Raw genomic sequence first — 21,671 nt, 5'->3', positions numbered from 1 at the left:
GAGAGGGGTGGGGAGGGGAGAGAGAGAGAGAGGGTGGGGAGGGGAGAGAGAGAGAGGGTGGGGAGGGGAGAGAGGGTGGGGAGGGGAGAGAGAGAGAGAGGGAGGGGAGAGAGAGAGAGGGAGGGGGGAGAGAGAGGGTGGGGAGAGAGAGAGAGGGGGAGAGAGAGGGTGGGGGGAGGGAGAGAGAGGGTGGGGGGAGGGGAGAGAGAGGGTGGGGGGAGGGGAGAGGGTGGGGCGGGGAGAGAGAGAGAGAGAGGGAGGGGAGAGAGGGAGGGGAGAGAGAGGGGTGGGGGAGAGAGAGAGGGAGGGGAGAGAGAGGGTGGGGGAGAGAGAGGGGGAGAGAGAGAGGGTGGGGGGAGGGGAGAGAGGGTGGGGGGAGGGGAGAGAGAGGGTGGGGGGAGGGGAGAGGGTGGGGGGAGGGGAGAGAGAGAGGGCGGGGGGAGGGGAGAGAGAGAGAGGGTGGGGGAGGGGAGAGAGAGAGAGGGTGGGGGAGGGGAGAGAGAGAGAGGGTGGGGGGGAGGAGGGAGGGTGGGGGAGGGGAGAGGGAGGGTGGGGGAGAGAGAGGGTGGGGAGGGGAGAGAGGGTGGGGAGGGGAGAGAGAGAGGGTGGGGAGGGGAGAGAGAGAGAGGGTGGGGAGGGGAGAGAGAGAGAGGGTGGGGAGGGGAGATAGAGAGAGGGTGGGGAGGGGAGAGAGAGAGAGAGAGGGTGGGGAGAGAGGGTGGGGAGGGGAGAGAGAGAGAGTGGGTGGGGAGGGGAGAGAGAGAGAGAGAGGGTGGGGAGAGAGGGTGGGGAGGGGAGAGAGAGGGTGGGGGAGGGGAGAGAGAGAGGGTGGGGAGGGGAGAGAGAGAGGGTGGGGAGGGGAGAGAGAGAGAGGGGGTGGAGGGGAGAGAGAGAACCCGGGTCCCTGGCGCTGTGAGGCAACAGTGCTAACCACTATGCCACCGTGCTGCCCAAGCATTATTGATGATGTAATTCAAACCATGTAACAATTAAATTTCAATTGTAGTTTGTATTTCATAGGAACAGGAATAGTCCATTCGGCCCCTCAAACCTGTTGTGCCATTTAATTAGATCACGGCTCAACTGTACATCAAAGGTTTCCATATTACTGCTTCTGTTTGTACTGTTATTCTGTGGATAATATGCATGTGCAAATGGTTCTGTATTCTTGTTCCAAGGCGGTCGGCTGTCAAGATGGTACAATTGCCTTTTACCAAATAATTTTTAGCACCGTGCATGGCCTATACAAGGACCGCTACGCCTACAGGGACAGCATGACTGATGTCATTGTCCAACATCTCATCACAGAACAGAAAGGTGAGTCCTTAGACAAAGGTGTTAGCAGTTGCAGCTGGGGCTTCCCCATACCATTGTAGTTAAACTGACTGTATATTAGTAATCACTGATAAATTACAGATGCATCAAAGGCTGTAATGAGTGGTCTGCAGCTTTGGAATCAAGTCTGCCTGCTTCAGATAGGTATCAGTTTGATCTAGATATAGCAAATAAAAGGCCAAAAATTGCAAATCTGAAACAAATGCAGGAAATACACATCAGATGAGTCAGCAACCACAAGGAGAAAGGAAAACTTGAAGAATCAGGTATATGTTTCAGCTACTAACTTGTCCTTTCTCTTTACAGATGCTGACTGACCTGTTGATTTCCAGCATTTTCTGCTTTAATCTAGGTTACAGACTGAAATTGTGGCATCCTTTAACAAAAGTGATTTATTTAAATTATTTAATGCAAGTGCAGTTGTTGCATGAAGTTCTAAATCAACTTAGAGCCTGTTGTTGGGTGCAGTAACCATTTAAAATTCTAGTCTCATCCACAATTTATGTAAAAATATTAATGTAAGAGATTTAATTGGACTTGTCTTGAGATCAGTGTAATTTTTCTAATCACCAGCATCATTGAATCATAGAATATTAGAATGGTTACAGCACAGAAAGGAGGCCATTCGGCCTGTCGAGCCCGTGCCCGCTCTCTGCAAGAGCACTTTAGCTTGTCCCACTCCCCCGCCCTTTCCCCGTAGCCATGCAATTTTTATTCCTTCAGATACTTATCCAACTCCCTTTTGAAAGCCACCAGCCTGTCTGTCTTCTTGAAGTCCCTCACTCTCCTCACTGTTCACTATACTTCCAAGTTTTGAGTCATTTGCAAATTTTGAAATTGTACCCTGTACTCCCAAGTCCAAGTCATTAATATATATCAAGAAAAGCAGTGGTCCTAGTACCGACCCTTGGGGAGCACCACTGTATACCTTCCTCCAGTCCTATAAACAACTGTTCACTACTCCTCTCCGTTTCCTGTCATTTAGCCAATTCCGTATCCATGCTGCCACTGTCCCTTTTATCCCATGGGCTTCAACTTTGCAGGCAAGCCTATTATGTGGCACTTTATCAAACACCTTTTGGAAATCCATATACACCACATCAACTGCACTGCCCTCATCAACCCTCTCTGTTACCTCATCAAAAATCTCGATCAAGTTAGTTAAACACGATTTGCCTTTAACAAATCCGTGCTGGCTTTCCTTAATTAATCCACACTTGTCCAAGTGACTGTTAACTTTGTTCCTGATTATCATTTCTAAAAGCTTCCCCACTACCGAGGTTAAACTGACTGGTCTGTAGTTGCTGGGTTTGCAACATTTGCAATTCTCCAGTCCTCTAGCACCACCCCCGTATCTAAGGAAGATTGGAAGATTATGGCCAGTACCTCCGCGATTTCCTCCTTAACCTCCCTCAGCATCCTAGTATGCATCCCATCCGGTCCTGGTAACTTATCAACTTTAAATACAGACAGCCTTTCTAGTACCTCCTCTTTATCAAATTTTCTCTCATCCAGTATCTCCACTACCTCCTCTTTCACTATGACTTTGACAGCATCTTTTTCCTTGGTAAAGACCGATTCAAAGTACTCATTTAGTACCTCAGCCATGCCCTCTGCCTCCATGCGTAAGTCTCCTTTTTGGTCCCTAATCGGCCCCACCCCTCCTCTTACTACCCGTTTATTATTTATGTGCCTATAGAAGTTTTGAATTCCCTTTTATGTTAGCTGGTAATCTATTCTCATGCTCTCTCTTTGCCCCTCATATTTTCTTTTTCACTTCCCCTCTGAACTTTCTATATTCAGCATGTTTCTCACTTGTATTCTCAACCTGACATCTGTCATACGTGCTCTTTTTCTGCTTCATGTTACTCTCTATCTCTTTCGTCATCCAGGGAGCTATGACGTTGGTTGCCGTACCTTTCCCCCTTGTGGGAATGTACCTTGACTGTACCCGAACCATCTCATCTTAAAAGGCAGCCCATTGCTCGATTACAGTTTTGCCTGCCAATCTTTGAATCCAGTTTACCCGGGCGAGATTCGTTCTCAACCCACTGAAATTGGCCTTCCTCCAATTAAGTATTTTTGCACTAGATTGCTCCCTGTCTTTTTCCATAGTTAATCTAAACCTTTTGATACTATGATCACTGTTCCCTAACTGATCTCCTAGTGACACTTGCTCCACTTGACCCACCTCATTCCCCAGAACCAGATCCAGCAATGCCTCCTTCCTCGTTGGGCCGGAAACATACTAATCAAGAAAGTTCTCCTAAATGCACTTCAGAAATTCTTCCCCCTCTCTGCCCTTTACATTATTACTACCCCAGTCTATATTAGGATAATTGAAGTCCCCATTATTACTACTCTATAGTTCTTGCACCTCTCTGTAATTTCCCTGCAAATTTGTTTCTCTATATCTTTCCCACTTGTTGGTGGCCTATAGAATGCACCTAGTAGTGTAATGGCACCTCTATTATTTCTTAACTCTAACCAAATAGATTCTGTCCTTGACCCCCTCCAGGACTTCCTCTCTCTCCAGCACTGTAACATTGTCCTTAATCAATACTGCCACCCCACCTCCTTTCTTTCCTTCCCTATTTTTCCTCAACACCTTATATCTAGGAAAATTTAAAACCCAATCCTGCCCTTTTTTGAGCCAGGTCTCTGTTATCATCACAACATCATATTCCCGTGTGGCTATTTGTGCCTGCAGCTCACCAATCTTATCTACCATGCTTTGTATGTTTACACACATGCACTGTAAACCTGTCTTAGACCTTGTATTTTCTCTTAGTCTGACCCCACCTAATACATTACTATTTCTTACTCTAGTGCTATCTGTCTCTCCCCATCCTTTGTGCACTTTGTTTCTCTTTTCTAATGCTACATCCTGGTGCCCATCCCCATGCCAAATTAGTTTAAACCCTCCCGAAAAGCACTAGCAAACCTCCCCACAGGGACATTGGTTCTGGCCCTGTTGAGGTGCCATCCGTCTGGTCTGTATAGATCCCACCTCCCTCAGAACCAGTCCCAATGTCCCAGGAATCTGAAACCCTCCCTCCTGCACCATCTCTCCAGCCACGTATTCATCTGCTCTATCCTCCTATTTCTAAACTCACTAGCCTGTGGCACAGGGAGTAATCCAGAGGTTACTACCTTTTGAGGTCCTGCTTTTTAATCTCTTTCCTAGCTCCCTAAAATCTGCCTGCAGGACCTCATCCCTCTTCCTATGTTGTTGGTACTGATATGGACCACGACCTCTGGCTGTTCACCCTTCTCCCCGCCGCCCCCCCCCCCCCCCCCCCTCAGAATGTTCTGTAGCCACTCAGTGACATCCTTGACCCTGGCACCAGGGAGGCAACATACCATCCTGGGATCACATCTGCTGCTGCAGAAATGCCTGTCTGTTCCCCATACTATTGAATCCCCTATCACTATTGCCTTCCCGATCTTCCTACTCCCTCCCTGCACAGCTGAGCCACCCGTGGTGCCATGGACTTGGCTCTGGCTATACTCCCCAGAGGAACCATCTCCCTCACCAGTATTTAGTACTGAATACTGGTTGGAAAACGAGATGCACTCAGGGGACTCCTACACTACCTGCCTGGTCCTCCTTGTCTGTCTGATGGTCATCCATTCCCTCTCTGCCTGCAAACTCTTGCACTGCGGGGTGACCACCTCCTGAAACGTGCTATCCACGTAGCTCTCAGCCTCACGGATGCACCGCAGTGATGCCAGCTGCTGCTCAAGCTCCGAAAACCGGAGCTCGGGCTCCTCCAGCCAACAACATTTCCTGCACACGTGGTTGTCCAGGACACGGGAAGCGTCCTGGATTTCCCACATGGTGCAGGATGTGCATTCCACGGGACTGAGGTGCCCTGTCGTGCCTCTATTCAGTCAACTATTAACTAACTTACAGAAATAGAGTCTTAAAAGCCGGACCTACCTTTATCTCTGGCCGCTTCTCTCACTCTCTTTGTTAAACTCTTTATTCACACGATTATTTATAGTTATATTAATTAGTTTATCTAGTTAAGTTAGGGAAAATAAAACATACTCACCCACCAATCACCTACCTGCTGTCCTGTGACGTCATTCCTTGATTTTGCTGTTCTTTTGGAATTCGCCGGATTTGTATCTGCTTCTGCTGCCGACTCCTTCCAGGTCCGCCTCTCTATGTACTGGAACATACAGGCCTCCCAGATATATCTGTAATTCTGTTTACTTGCTACTTTACAAAATTTAAGAGACAAGCAACTTTGTTTGTTCTTCAGTCCCCAAAACCCCTTATTCTGTTACAGTATTTATGTTGTCATAATAGTGTAAAAGTGCCGAATATGAGTTGGTGGCTTGTGACCTTGTCCATCACCCGCACATATGGGAAAATCATGATGTGCACTCCTAAAATTATTTTTTCCCAGTTATTTACATGACTGTAAAAGATTATAAAATATATTTTTTCTCTCTCTCTTACTTTCCATGGTGGATTTGCAGTTGTGAGTGTATCCACTGTCGAGTCCTTACTGAACAAGCACTCTTTGGCGATAGTGCAGACTGACTGCCTGACTCTGGCCACCATTTCTAAGCACCCAAGTGCCTCAGGAATATCTTTCCTCTGATCTTGGTGCAAACATTAATCACTCTCAGTAACACAAAAAAAATATCAACGAAGGTTGCTTAAAATCCTGCATGTTATTTATCCAAGGTGCTTGTTCTCAATCAGAAGCATTTATGAATCCTGGAGCTCCCCCAAAATATTAGAATAAGACTGAGCCCAGAAGTAACAGCGGGGTCAATGCTCATAATGTCACTTACCTCATTGTTATTTGTGGGATGTTGCTGTGGTCAAAATAACAGTGACTACACTTCAAAGGTAATTCACTTGAGACCGCCCGAGAATGTAAAAAGTGTTACATAAAAGCAAGCTTGTTCTTAGTGAATTGTTTCAAACTGATGAATTTCAGTAGGAGGCAAGAAATCCCTTCATCGGCTCACAGCAAGGAATTATACACTTAGTAGTCAGTTCAATCAATTCAAGCGCATGTTATTTGATAATGCCTAGTCACTGCACTTGTGATGTACATTTTCCTGTTTCCTAGTGCGGATCAGATGCAGGGAACTAGTAAAGAAGATTGCTATCTATAAAAACCGACTAGCAATCCAGCTGCCGGAAAAAATCCTGATCTACGAGCTCTTTTCAGAAGATAATACTGACATGCATTACCGGGTGAAGGAGAAGATTGCGAAGAAATTTGAATGCAACCTATTAGTTGTATGCTCCCAGCACCTTATCTTGTGCCTGGTATGTTGGCTAATGGAAGTTTCAGTTCATAGGCATATAGTCAGTACAGTTACTTTTTTTTATAGTATTCAACTTGGCTGGGTTTCCAAACAGTGTCTTTCTCTAAACAGTTTCATTAAGGTATTTCAGGCATCATTTTCGAGCTGTTGATAGACAGCGTCAGGTACAAATCTAGAATTTTGACATAAGCAAAATACTATGGATGTTAGAAATCTGAAATAAAAACGGAAAATGCTAGAAATACTCGGCATCTGTGGAGAGAGAAACTGAGTTACTGTTTCAGGTCATTGACCTTTCATCTGACACGGCAAAGGTTAGAGATGTAACAGGTTTTAAGCAAGTACAGAGCCAGGGAAAGGGGGGAGGGGAGGAAAGGAAAGAACAAAAGGGAAGGTCTGATAGGGTAGAAGGCAGGAATGATTAAATTACAAAAGGGATGATGGTACAAGGCAAAAGGAGATGGTAATGGGACAAATAAAGAAACAAAAGATGGGTCTATAGGAGCTGTAAATGGCAGCAGCAGAAACATTACCAGCAAGAGATTGATTAAGAGGGGGAAAAATAGAGTATGAGAGTAAACTTGCAAGGAACATAAAAGCAGATTGTAAAAGCTTCTACAAGTATGTAAAAAGAAAAAGATTAGTGAAGACAAATGTATGTCCCTTACAGTCAGAAACGAGAGAATTTATAATGGGGAACAAGGAAATGGCAAGCAATTAAACAAATACTTTGGTTCTGTCTTCACGGAAGAGGACACAAATTATTTCCCAGAAATGCTAGGGAACCAGGGTCTAGTGAGAAGGAGGAATTAAAGGAAATTAGTATTAGTAAAAAAAATAGTGCTGGAGAAATTAATGGGACTGAAAGCTGATGAATCCCCAGGGCCTGATAATCTGCATCCCAGAGTACTAAGAGGTAGCCATGGAAATAGTGGATGCATTGGTTGTCATCTTCCAAAATTCTAGAGATTATGGAACAGTTCCTGCAGATTGGAGGGTGGCAAATGTAACCCCACTATTTAAAAAAGGAGGGAGAAAGAAATCGGAACTACAGACCGGTTAGTCTAACATCAGTAGTAGGGAAAATGCTAGAGTCTATTATAAAGGATGTGATAACGGGACACTTAGAAAATATCAACGGGATTAGACAAAGTGAACATGGATTTATGAAAGGGCAATCCTGTTTGACAAACCTATTGGAGTTTTTTGAGGATGTAACTGGTAGGACAGATAAGGGAGAACCAGTGGATGTGGTGTATTTGGATTTTCAGAAGGCCTTTGATAAAGTCCCACATAAGAGGTTAGTGTGCAAAATTAAAGCACATGGGATTGAGGGTAATATACTGGCATGGATTGAAAATTGGTTAACAGACAGGAAACAGAGTGGGAATAAATGGGTCATTTTCGGAGTGGCAGGCGGTGACTAGTGGGGTACCGCAGGGATCAGTGCTTGGGCCCCAGCTATTCACAATATATATCAATGATGATTTGGATGAGGGAAGCAAATGTAATATTTTCAAGTTTGCTGACGACACGAAGCTAGGTGGGATTGTGAGTTGCGAGGAGGATGCAAAGAGGCTTCAAGGCAATTTAGACAAGTTGAGTGAGTGGGCTAATACATGGCAGATGCAGTATAACATGGATAAATGGGAAGTTATCCACTCGGTAGGAAAAACAGAAAGGCAGAGTATTATTTAAATGGTGATAGATTGGGAAATGCTGATGTACAAAGGGACCTGGGTGTCCTTGTACACCAGTCACTGAAAGCAAATATGCAGGTGCAGCAAGCAGTTAGGAAGGCAAATGGTATGTTGGCCTTCATTGCAAGAGGATTTGAGTACAGGAACAAGGATGTCTTACTACAGTTATATAGGGCCTTGGTGAGACCACACCTGGAGTACTGTGTGCAGTTTTGGGACTCCTTACCTAAGAAAGGATATACTTGCCATAGAGGGAGTGCAGTGAAGGTTCACCAGACTGATTCCTGGGATGGCAGGACTGTCTTATGAGGAGAGATTGGGTCGACTAGGCATGTATTCACTAGAGTTTAGAAGAATGAGAGGGGATCTCATTGAAACGTCTAAAATTCTGACCGGGCTAGACAGACTGGATGCAGGGAGGATGTTTCCCCTGGCTGGGGGGTTCTAGAACGAGGGGTCACAGTCTCAGGGTACTGGGTAGGACATTTATGACTGAGATGAGGAAACATTTCTTCACTGAGGGTGTTGAAGCTGTGGAATTCTCTACCACAGAAGGCTGAGGAGGCCAAGTCACTGAATATATTTAAGAAGGAGATAGGTAGCTTTCTAGAAACAAAAGGCATCAAGGGTATGGGGAGAGAGCGGGAATATGGTATTTAGAAAGAGGATCAGCCATGATCATATTGAATGGCGGAGCAGGCTCAAAGGGCTGAATGGCCTACTCCTGCTTCTATTTTTATATGTTTCTAGCCGCTGACCAAAAAACTGGGAAACAGCAGTTACGATCTGAAATTGTTGAACTCAGAGTCCAGAAGGCTGTAAAGTGCCAAATCGAAAGATGAAGTGCTGTTCCTTGACCTTGCATTGAGCTTCATTGGAACAGTGTTGGAGGCTGAGGTCAGAGTGGGAGTGGGGCAGAGAATTAAAATGACAAGTGACCGGAACGGAGGTGTTCAGCAAAGCGGTCACCCAATCTGCGTTTGGTCTCCCCAGTGTAGAGGAGACCACATCATGTACAGCAAATACAGTATACTAAATTGAAAGAAGTACAAGTAAATCGCTGTTTCACCTGGAAGGACTGTTTGGGGCCCTGGATGGTGGGAAGAGGGTAAGTATAAGGGCAGGTCTTGCATCTCCTGCGCTTGCACGAGCAGATGCCATGAGATGGGAAGGGGGTGTTGGGGATGATTGAAGAGAGGACCAGAGTATCGCGGAGGGAACGGTCCCTTCGGAATGCTGAAAGCGGGGGGGAGGGGAAGATGCACGATAGCAAAATACTGCGGATGCTGGAAATCCAAAATAACAAAATGCTGGAAAAACTCAGCAGGCCAGGCAACATCTGTGGAGAGAAATAGTCAACGTTTCAGGTCGAAACCCTTTGTCAGGACTGAAAAAATATAGGAAATGAAACAGATTAAAAGGCCAGTTTGGGGGCTGGGAAATGGGGATGAAAGAACAAAAGAGAAGTGAAGAGACATTAAGAGGTATTCAAAACGAGACGAGATGGTGATGGGACTAGTAAAGAGACATAAGACGGCTCTAGCTGAGGTGTGAAATACGCTGGCAGAATGAGAGACAGCTGCCGTGTGGGAGAGAAAAAAATGGGGAAGGGCACAAAACAAAGGTGTGGATAAAAAATATATATATAAATGTAATAGGGGCCGAGGTTATGATCTGAAATTGTTGAACTCGACATTGAGTCCGTAAGGCTGTAAAGTGCCTAATCGGAAGATGAGGTGTTGTTCCTCGAGCTTACGCTGGGATTCCGTGGATCAATGCAAGAGCCCGAGGACGGTGAGGTCTGAGTTGGAATGGGACGGTGAATAAAAATGACAGGCGACCGGAAGCTTGGGGTCACCCTTACGGACTGAACGGAGGTGTTCCGCAAAGCGGTCACCCAATCTGCGTTTGGTCTCCCCAATGTAGAGACCACCACATCGTGAGCAGCGAATACAGTATACTAGATTACAAGAAGATCAAGTAAATCGCTGTTTCACCTAGCAGGGGTGTTTGGGGCCCTGGACAGTGGGAAGGGGGGAGGTATAAAGGCAGGTGTTGCATCTCCTGTGCTTGCACGGGAAGGGGCCGGGGGAAGGAGAAGGGGTGCTGGGGGTGATAGAGGAGTGGACTAAGGTATCTCGGAGGGAGCGGTCCCTACGGAATGCTGAAAGGGGAGGGGAAGATGCATTTGGTGGTGGGATCACGTTGGAGGTGGCGGAAATGGCGGAGGATGATCCGTTGAATGTGGAGGCTGGTGGGGTGAAAGGTGAGGACAAGGGGAACCCTATCGTGGTTCCGGGAGGGAGAGGCAGGGGTGAGGGCAGAAGTGTGGGCGATAGAACGGACACGGTCAAGGGCCGTGTCAACCACGGTAGAGGGGAATCCTCGGTTGAGGAAAAAGGAAGACATGTCGGAAGCACTGGTGTGGAAGGTGGCATCGTTGGAGCAGATGCGGCGGAGATGGAGAAACTGGGAGAATGGAATAGAATCCTTACAGGAGGCGGGGTGGGAGGAAGTGTAGTCCAGGTAGCTGTGGGAGTCGGTGGGCTTGTAGTGAATGTTGGTCAATAACCTATCCCTAGAGATGGAGACGGAGAAGTCGAGGAAGGGAAGAGTCGGAGATGGACCATGTGAAGGTGAGGGTAGGGTGGAAATTGGAGGCAAAGTGAATGAAATTGTCTAGTTCAGGGCGAGAGCAGGAAACGGCACTGATACAGTCATCAATGTACCGGAAAAAGAGGTGAGGGAGGGTACCCGAGTAGGACTGGAACAAAGAGTGTTCCACATATTCCACGAAAAGGCAGGCATAGCTAGGACCCATGTGGGTTCCCATAGTAACACCTTTAATTTGGAGGAAATGAGTGGAGTCAAAGGAGAAGTTCAGTGTGAGAACAAGTTCAGCCAGGCGGAGCAGGGTGGTGGTGGATGGGGACTGGTTGGGCCTCTGTTCAAGGAAGAAGCGGATCGCCCTCAGACCGTCCTGGTGGGGGATGGAGGTGTAGAGGGATTGTACGTCCATGGTGAAAAGGAGGCGGCTGGGGCCAGATGTATTTGGTGATGGCATCGCGCTGGAGGTGGTGGAAATGGCGGAGGATGATCCATTGAATCTGGAGGCTGGTGGGGTGGAAGGTCAGGACAAGGGGGGGTGGGGGGCCCTATCGTGGCTCTGCGGGGGAGGGGAAAAGGTGTGGGCAGAAATGCTGGAAAAGGGATGGACATGGTCGAGGGTCATATCAATCACAGTAGCGGGGAATCCTCGGTTGAGGAAAAAGGAAGACATATAAGAACTGGTGTGGAAGGTTAGGAGAATTATTTTTAACCTGAAAGGACATTAAAGCCATAGAGAGCATGCAGTGTAGATTGACCAGGATGATACCAGGGATGAGGAACTATAGTTATGAGGAGAGATTAGAGATACTGAGACTATTTCCACTGGAGCAGAGGATGCTACGAGAAGATTTAATAGAGGATTTTAAAATGATGAAAGTTTTAATAGGGTGAATAAGGAAAGACTATTTCCTTTGGTTGGGAAGTCATTGATTTAAAATCATCGCTGAGAGTGAGAAGAGAGGTTAGGGAAATGGGGAAAATTTGTTAGCGACCATTTGAGATAATTGAAAGGTTCGCGCCACTGCAGCCTGATCCTCATGACATCCCCACTTGTGCCCTCCTGTGCAATGTGCAACCAGGCTGCGTTGATCTCCTGGGGAGGTCTCTTCCGTCCATTGGAAGGGAAGAGAACCTCCCTGTGTGCTGTGCCTCCCTCCATAAGCATATGGAGGGAGTCGTGGGAGAGCCTGGGTGCAGCCGTGCACCTCTGTGCAGTGCTTGTCAGTGTTTGCAGTACCTCAATGCTGCAGAACACTGACAGCAGAACTGTCAAAAACAATTTCGACATGGCCCCTTTAAGGAAACCGACTGATGACACGTCATCAAATGATGTCATCAGACATGCTTCCTTTTAATTGGCCGGGAACCTCGATGGGCGGGCTTAACAAGCCCAATCACTGTAAGATTCACTCTAGAGCAGGCTGGAGCAGGCAGCTGGTTGGGACCATGCTGCCGCCCCAGACCCACCTCGGTAGGTGAAATCGCGGCCAAAGTATTTGCTTAATGTCTCCGCCATTTCCTTATTGCCCATTATAATTTTTCTTGTCTCTGCCTCTAATGGGCCACGATTATTTTCACTAATCTCTTCCTATTTACATACCTATAGAAATGTTTACAATCTGTTTTTATGTCTCTTGCTAATTTACTCTCATATTCTTTTTTCTCTTTCCTTATCAATTTCTTAGTCCTCCTTTGCTGAATTCTAAAATCCTCCCAATCCTCAGGCTTAATACTCTTTTTGGCAATATCATAAGCCTCTTCCTTTGATCTAATACTATCTTTAACTTCTCTTGTTAGCGCCGGTTGGACCACTTTTCCTGTGGGGTTTTTGTGCCGTAAAGGAATGTATATTTGTTGTAGATTATGTATTCATTCTTTAAATGCTAGCCATTGCTTGTCTGCCATCATACCTTTTAATGTAATTTCCCAATCTACCTTCGCCAACTCGCCCCTCATACTTACGTAGTTTGCTTTGTTTAGCTTTAAGACCCTAGTTTCGGACTTAACTAAATCATTTTCAATCTCAGTATAAAATTCTATCATATTATGATCACCCTTCCCTAAAGGCCCCTTTACTACAAGGTTATTAATTAACCCTTTCTCATTGCACAATACTAGATCTAAAATAGCCTGTTCCCTAGTTGGTTCCTCAACATACTGATCTAGAAAACTATCCTGCATATATTCCATGAACTTGTCCTCCACACTATTACTGCAAATTTGGTTTGCCCAGTCTATATGTAGATTAAAGTCTCCCATGATTACTGTATTACCCTTGTTACTTGTGCCTCTAATTTCCACTCTGCCCTACATTACAACTATTGTTGGGGGCCTATAAACAACTCCTACCAATGTTTTCTGCCCCTTGCTGTTTCTTAGCTCCACCCAAACTGATTCGACTTCTTGATTTTCCGAGCTAAGGTCCTTTCTCTCTACTGTCTTTATCCCATCCTTTATTATCAGGGCTACCCCTCCTCCTTTTCCATTTTGCCTATCTCCTAAAAGTTAAGAATCTTGGAATATTTAGTTCCCAACCTTGGCCACTTTGCAACCACGTCTCTGTAATGGCTATTAGATCAAACCTATTGATTTCTCTCTGTGCTATTAATTCATCTATTTTGTTGTGAATGCTTCGCGCATTCAGATTTAGCGCCTTTAGCTTTGACTTTTTTCTATTTTTCCCTGATGCCACCTTAGTCACTGATGCCTTATTACCTTTGTTACTCTCTCTGTCCCTTCCTGACCCACTCTGCTTATTTTTGCCCAAAACTCTGCTCTGCTCTAGAGCCTTGACATTTCCCTTGCTGCTTTTAAATTTACTCTTTCCTGAATCCTCCCAGCCCCCCTTCATTAGTTTAAAGCCCTGTCCACTATCTTAGTTATTCGGTTCACCAGGGCACTGGTTCCAGCCCGGTTTAAGTGGAGACCATCCCAACAGAACAGCTCCCTCTTTCCCCAGTACTGGTGCCAGTGGCCCATGAAGTGGAACCCCTGCCTCCCACACCATTCTTTCAGCCACGCATTTAACCTTCTAATCTGCTTATCCCTATGCCAATTAGCGCGTGGCTCAGGTAACAATCCAGAGATTATTATCTTTGAGGTTCTGCTTTTTAATTTGGATTCTAATTCCTCAAACTCTCTCAGCAGAACCTCATTCCTAGTTCTTCCTATGTCTTTGGTTCCTACATGGACCACGATAACTGAATCCTCCCCTTCCTACTCCAAGTTCTTCTCCAACTGCGAGGAGATGTCTTTAACCCTGGCACCGGGCAGCAACACAGCCTTCGGTATTCCCTGTAGCGGCTGCAGAGAACAGTATCTATCCCCATTCCTTTTTACTCCCCCCACTGAATGGCCTCTTGTACCACGGTGCCGTGGTCAGTTTGCCCATCCTCTCTGCCGTCCTTGTTCTCATCCGTACAGGCAGTAAGTACCTCATACCTGTTGGACAAGGTCAAGGGCCGAGGCTCCTCCATCACTATACCCTGGGTCCTCATATCTTCCTGACTCGCAGTCGCACCCTCCTGTCCCTGACCATTGACCAACTCTAAAGTACTACTTAACCTAAGGGGTGTGACTGCCTCCTGGAACAAAATGTCCAGGTAACTCTCCCCTGGTGCATCGCAATGTCTGCAGCTTGGACTCCAGCTCAACAATTCTGAGCCAAAGTTCCTCGAGCTGCAGGCACTTAACACAGATGTGGTTGCTCGGGATCGCATTGGTCTCCACCAACTCCCACATGCTGCAGTTACGACACACCACCTGCCCTGCCATCTCTATCTAACTTTTTATTTATATAATTAGTTACAGTTTTTATTCAAATGATTATTTTTAGTTTTAATTAGTCAATTTAGTTTGTTATAATTCAATAAAGTTATAGTAGTTAATACTCTCCCAGTTCTGAATTTAATCTACTTGCCTAACCTGGAGAGCAAATGCGCTGTAATACTCACCAACCAATCACCTACCTGCTGTCCTGTAATGTCACTCCTTGGTTTTTTTTTTGTTTTTAAATCGCTGCTTGGCTCCCTTTATGCCGCAGCTTCTGCTCAGTTCCGCGCTGTGTCCTGGGCCTTCTCCGGAGCTCCCTTTAAGCCGCTGCTGCCGCTCCCACTAAGGACTGTGCTGTGTCCTGGGCCTTCTCCGGTGCTCCCTTTAAGCCGCTGCCGCCGCTCCCACTAAGGACCGCGCTGTGTCCTGGGCCTAATAGAACTAATTTTACTCCTATTCAAGGACAGACAGGCAGATTACTCCCAACCCTCTTGAACCACATGCTGGGTGCACATAAGGTATCTGAGTAATTTGCTCTCCAGCTCCCCCCTCCAGCCTGCCAGCCAAAACAACCTAAATCAGGAAGTCACTGTGCAAGGAACTGCAGGTGGAATTTCCTGTCATGCCTCTCTGTGGCACATTGTGTTTACAGCACCCAGATACAGTGCACATGCTGTGCAATCTGCTTCTTAATAACCTAATTGACTTATTGCCTTCCAGTTAGAAAATACCAGTCTCTTTCTCTTCAAATATTTGTGATGTAGCCTGTTTATTATCAGAATAGTGTCTGCATTAAAACTCCTTAGCCAGCTCCAGTTACACAAATAGAAACTACAAAATTAAGAATTTGTCACTCCATTCATGGTTGGTGCTGTACAAAGGATGCCCTGGAAGTGTTGGATTTTCTGTTTTTCATGCCTGTTTACTTTTTTATTCTTGCTCTCATGAAGTTAATGACTTGTAGTTCTGCAACGTGCTGATACTTTGCATTGAGTGACCATTATTCATGTGTGAGTCCAAGCAATGAATGCTAACAGGCTAGTCACTTTGGGAAGGTGCATCAGAGGTCAGCCCGTCCTCACCAAATGCCTACACAAATTGATTTCCTAGCAGGGTCTCTTATAGCAGTCAGGGATGGACACCCAGCCTGATTCACCACTCCCCGCCCCAGATTGGGAGTACTGAGGTTAATTATAAGACCCAAAATGCTGCCTCAGATAAAATCAGCTAACTTAACGAAGGGCCAGGATGAAATTCAGTGTCACTCCACACACAATGCATTCACTGAACTTTGTCTTTAACTTTTAAAAGTGTGACCTCTACAACACTTGATAATCTGTAAATTTAGAATGCTGAATATTTAAAATTTAGAATTAAGGGAACATATGGGAACATAAAGTAATTTCATATTCACAGTATTTTCAGAAAACAAATTCAAATCTGAATATTGTTACAGATTTGTTTCTCTAGTTGAAATGTCAATAGATTGCTCTAGACTAGGTATGAAAATATGTTCACACCGTGCCCTGACTGTAACAGCTAAACTAGGTCAATCACTAGACACTGCATTACATTACCATGTCGGAAGACCTCACAGATCTGTTTCACAGCTGGGAAACATAAGGTGACATATTGAATGCTACACTTGAAGTGGTTTTAAAAAGAAGAAACTAAGCTGAAGAGATTTCATGAAATATAAGACTCACTGTCCAGGCTGACGCATGACGAGTAGCCATATGGGCAAGGTAGAAGAGGGCTGTGCCCTAGTTAAGATCAGTGCCTTCAGAGAAGAAGGGACAAAGGAAGAAGCTTTATTTAACTCTCAAATTTAGAAAGAGAAATTAATATTTGTAATACGCTTTATCATTTTGAATTAGGAGGGAGAGAGTTCATAATTTTGGAAGCTGCAGTTAAAAAGAGCTGTTGTATGCTTCTCCTGTTCCCCATTTTTAAGACAAACCATCTCTGGTCCTTTAGGTCATCCACTTGCCACTGAGCTGAGAGGACGGGCGGATGATCTGCTAGCCAGCTCCCTCTGACAGAAACTGACCGTGTGAGGCCAGAACATTTAAATTATAATTGATACAAAAGCCCAAATTTGGAAACAGAATAATGAACAATGTAGAAACTGATAAATCTTGTTACACGGTTATGGGCATCAACAAAACCATTTGTCGATTGAGATTTGAGCTGCTGTGCCCATTGTAATAGTTTCCACTGAGACCAGGAAAGAAGTTTGTCCTAATAGAGACTTCTACTAAGTGTGACATTTTGTTTTGACTGCATTTAATCCAGACTGTGAGGCTTGCACTGTTGAGAAATTCTATTATTGCCTTTTTGAATTAATGACATTTTTAGTCAGCCATTTGCCGCTTTGCTAATGCCTTTCTTATATGTCCCATGTAGGAGAAGAGATTGCAGTGCTTGTCATTCAGTGGTGTGAAGGAGAGAGAGTGGCTCATGGAGTCGCTCATTCGCTACATTAAGGTTATTGGAGGACCATCAGGAAGAGAAGGCCTGTTAGTTGGTCTAAAGAATGGTCAGGTACTGTTAACCCAGCACATGTTTAATTAAGATTATATGTGACCACTTTTTCTCTCTGCTCTATTTTATGCTGCATTCTGAGCTGGATGGCAGTGTATGGGGCAGCACTTGATTCACATTCTCTGGTTGCTGATTTGAGTCCGGATCGAGTTATATAGACTTCGGTGGAGAGAAAGACAAGACCATTTACATGTATTTTCAGCACTAATGATATAGGAGAGATTGAGAAAGAAATGTGCAACATGTTTGAGCAAGAAGATTTAACTTCAGTTAAGGTGAAGCAAGCTTGAAAGGGACTGTTGGCTTTGTTCACTTTTGCCCACATTGGTGAGTTCCTTCTCTCAGACATGTTGCAGGTAATTGCTGAGCAGAGGTCAGCATGTCCCATTGGAAGAGGCAGATTGATTCCCAACTGCTTGTTCAAACTAGCAGGGATCTGGGAGCAAGTTGGGATTTGACCTGCGAGACCTGAGAGGGGGGCGGAAATTGGAGGAATGATTGCACTTCAGTTTAAGAAAGATATTCTTGAGCTTGATTCTACCACTGGAGGAGACTCAAATCACAGGCCACGTGTATTTGACCAGCAGAGAGAAATCGAATAGCCCCCCTCGCCCCTCTCAGCCCCTCTCGCCCCCCCCAGCCCCTCTGGCCGCCCCCGGCCCCTCTCGCCCCCCTCTGGCCGCCCCCCTCTGGCCGCCCCCGGCCCCTCTCGCCCCCCCCGGCCCCTCTCGCCCCCCCCCGGGCCCCTCTCGCCCCCCCCCCGGGCCCCTCTCGCCCCCCCCCCCGGCCCCTCTCGCCCCCCCCCGGCCCCTCTCGCCCCCCCCCGGCCCCTCTCGCCCCCCCCCGGCCCCTCTCGCCCCCCCCGGCCCCTCTCGCCCCCCCCCCGGCCCCTCTCGCCCCCCCCCCGGCCCCTCTCGCCCCCCCCCGGCCCCTCTCGCCCCCCCCCCCGGCCCCTCTCGCCCCCCCCCCCAGCCCCTCTCTAGCCTTTTCCATCCCTTCTAGCTCTACTCATCCACTTCAAGTCTCTCACCATTTTCTAGCCCCTTTTACAGCCTCTCACCTCTTTTACACCATCTAGCCCCTCTGATACCTTCCCGCAGCCTGTTTCCAGGGTAGGGACTCAGCTGTGTCCCTGGAGCTGGATAGCTGCCTGCCATATCTGCTAGAAAATTGTAAGTGGCACAAGGAGCATGAAAGAATAGGAGATAAATTATGACTCTTCAAAACAGAAATTTTGAAACAGACTGCCGTTTATTTTATTTTTTATACTTTTTTTGCTTATCAATGAAGATGCCGGTCCTGGGGAATGCAACACTTCACTGCTTTTGTCAATGAATCAAGCATTGAGCTCATCCATGTCAGACATAGCATAGATTAGAGGTTGGCTAAAGTTATATTTGCTCTGCCCTGTCAAGCCATGCAGTACATATAAGATAGCAATGTAAAAAGTCTAAATGAGAAGCAGAGAGCCCCTCCTGAATCCACAAAGTTCTGCACCTCTGCCCCTTCTCCCCCGCAAATCAGGCTTCTTTTCTCAGGTGAAAATATAGTGTAGTCTCGTTTGAGTCTTTCTTAATAGCTTTGTTCCCTAAGGCATCTATATTTGCTTAAGGGTCTTCCAGGAACTTTTCCTGCCCATGGATTCTGTCGAGTTTAGGTGGCTGATCTTGGAGCTCGGAATTCCTCGGCTTTGCCTATGAAATACTTTGGAGATCCAGGGTATCCCACATCATGCAGGTCCACACATCACCAGCCTAGCTCTTGATGCTGCCCCTAACATTTATGCTACTATAGCCTAAATTAATTAAGACTAATTCTGACTTACTTGCCAGGCTTTTCAGATGTAAGCCCACTCTGTCTCAGTGCTGAGCTCCTGTTCAGGCCAAACTCACTTCTTTATCTTCCCTCAGCAAAAATTGACTCTGTCCGTGTCTTACTTATTTAACCTCTCAAAGCTCTTGAGGCCTTTGGACAACCCTTCGTCAGGATTCTTTTGATAGCATCTGGAAAGGGGCTGTGTCAAGTGTTCTGAGCTCCTTTACCAAACCTTTAATTTGGTTAATGCTGAAGGCAGTGTTTTTACAGAACTCTCTTGACAGTGGAGGTTGAAGCTCCTCAGCCAGGGTTTCCTTCCTTCTAAATTGGTACAGCTTTGGCATAGCTCCTGCAGTGAACGAATAAGACAAAATGATGAAGAAAGTTAGGTTATCTTCCTTGCTACCATCATTTATCGGATCGAAGAATATTTTATCTATCCCTTCCCATCAAGCTTTACTAGATTTGATTTGGTGTTGGTTAAGGATTTTAAGATGGAGTTAGTAGAGATTAGCTGTAGGACAAAAATGTGCTGGTTTTATGACGTACTTCCAGGCCCTTGGTTTCCCAAGAATCAACAAAGTTTCACCAAGTTCTTGCATTGTGTGAAGGATACATTCAAGTAGTGTAACATTTTGTGCTGTGAACCAGTGCTATAGTTATCTAACCAGGGATCCCAGAGGTGAAAGGATTGTGTACTGACCGCTGCCATCCATTTTTAGAGAAAACAAAGGAGATTATACATAAGATGTTACAGAAAAGAATTACTTCAAGTTTGCCACGAATAAAGTTATAGTATTAAAATGAACAAAAATCAAGCTGATGTTTTATAAATGTAATTATATATCTGTTTGTTTATCCATTGTAGATTCTGAAAATATTTGTTGACAACCCTTTCGCCATTGTGCTTCTTAAGCAAGCTACATCTGTACGCTGTTTAGATATGAGTACGTCACGCAACAGACTGGCTGTGGTAGATGAACACAACACTTGTCTGGTATATGACATAAGTACCAAGGAACTACTTTTCCAGGTAGGTTGGGTGCAGTCAGGGTGTAAATATTCACCTTCTATGAAGAAGTCCCCTTTTGTGTATTGCAGTATTTAATTGTAACACGGCAGTTATACTGTAGGTACCGTTTGACACTTATACTTGTTTTTAGAGTGGTACACTGAATAGTAATGCCCTGTCAGGGAAAAGCACAGCTCTGGATCTATTTACTTGAACACATCTCACCAACCTCCAGCTGCTATTGGAACCTTTAGTGTTAGAGAGGAGTCCACAGCAGTCAGCACTCGTCTAATATTAGGAACGTAAAAACAGTCCAGAAACCATCTCAGTTCCTCTTAACTTTTATTTAAAAGTTTAGAAAGTTGACTTTGTGCTCGAGGTGTCATTACACTGCAACCTGTTCAAACCTGAAGTTGTGAGAGATTTGTTTCCTCGAAGCCTCACATCCAACACAAACTTTCAAACTCACGCTGGTTTGCCTGCATGCAGCTTAAGCTGCGATTCTTGCAAATAGAGCACCGTAATTACACTACAATATTCAGCTTGTACCAGTCACCCTACTCTGATAAGAATTATCGATATATATAAATAAGTCTCTCTCTCTGTCTCTCTCTCTCTCTGTTTCTCTCTCTCTGTTTCTCTCTCTCTGTCTCTGTCTCTCTGTCTGGCTATACAATCAAAAATTATAGAGCGTACCTACACATATGGCTATACAATCAAAATTATAGAGCGTACCTACACATATGTTATATCAAAAGAAAGCTTATCATTAGGGGACTCTCATAGGCGTATTTACTTTTTGGTCGGGACAAAAATTGTGCCGACGGTATGCAAAAAAGGTTCAAAATTCCGCTCATTATCCGCTCATTAGCATTGAGTGACGTGAAGGTTGACCAATCGTACAGTCGAACAACCCGACGGTCGACCAATCGCTGCGTCACGGGGGCGGGTTCATTGCATGTGCGGGCGGGCCATCCGAGAGTCGAGTGACGTGACGATTGACCAATCCTACAGTTCAGTGACCTGACGGTTGACCAATCGGTGCGTGTGTGGGCGGGCCTAATGCTTCTGAGTTGAGGTGAGTGGCCGCCATCTTGATTCCAAACTCTTCATTTCTTTTTCCCACTTTCTGCGTGTTTCTTTTCAAATCTAGATTTCCAGCAAAAACAAAGTTGCTTTTAAAACACACATTGTTTTTAAAAAAAGTTAATTAATTTGTAAATCTTTTCTCTAACCTCTATAATTTTCCTACCTTTCACCGTTTTTACAGGCAGGCCTCGAAGCCTGGGCCTCTGTTGCCCAGCCCACGCCCGAGCTACGCACCTCCCGTCCCGCTCAACAAGCAGCCTGCGATCGCCACCATCTTTCTAAAGGCTGGCAGTGCGGGACTGAGGCGAGCGTAGCCATCGCCGCCATCTTAGTAAAGGCGGGCGGGGCGGGAGTCAGCGCGCGCGTCAACGTCAGCCCGGAGCGCGAGCGAATCGGCGGCCTTGAAGCCGGTTCGGGCGGGGCTTGGGAGGGCGGAAAGGGGGGGGGAAAGGGTTACCCCGGCAACCGGACCCGGCCCCCTCTCACAGCCTCAAGCC

At 45.9% G+C, this 21,671-nt stretch overlaps 1 protein-coding gene across 1 annotated transcript in view; it reads left to right on the top strand.

Annotated features, from left to right (window-relative positions):
• Positions 1-21,671, top strand: part of LOC147110836 (intraflagellar transport protein 122 homolog) — a 117,451-nt gene that overhangs the window by 68,696 nt on the left and 27,084 nt on the right. Inside the window, exons 9-12 of the mRNA XM_085999970.1 lie at positions 1,179-1,317; positions 6,432-6,634; positions 17,121-17,258; positions 19,942-20,106. Of these exons, the coding sequence (XP_085856096.1) occupies positions 1,179-1,317; positions 6,432-6,634; positions 17,121-17,258; positions 19,942-20,106 (645 nt within the window). The remainder of the gene's footprint in view (positions 1-1,178; positions 1,318-6,431; positions 6,635-17,120; positions 17,259-19,941; positions 20,107-21,671) is intronic.

This window comes from Somniosus microcephalus, chromosome 11 (genome assembly GCF_052327205.1).
Source record: "Somniosus microcephalus isolate GS21.2 chromosome 11, FLI_Smic_1.0, whole genome shotgun sequence".
NCBI classification, from domain to species: domain Eukaryota; kingdom Metazoa; phylum Chordata; class Chondrichthyes; order Squaliformes; family Somniosidae; genus Somniosus; species Somniosus microcephalus.
This window is presented reverse-complemented; position numbering and strand designations above follow the sequence as displayed.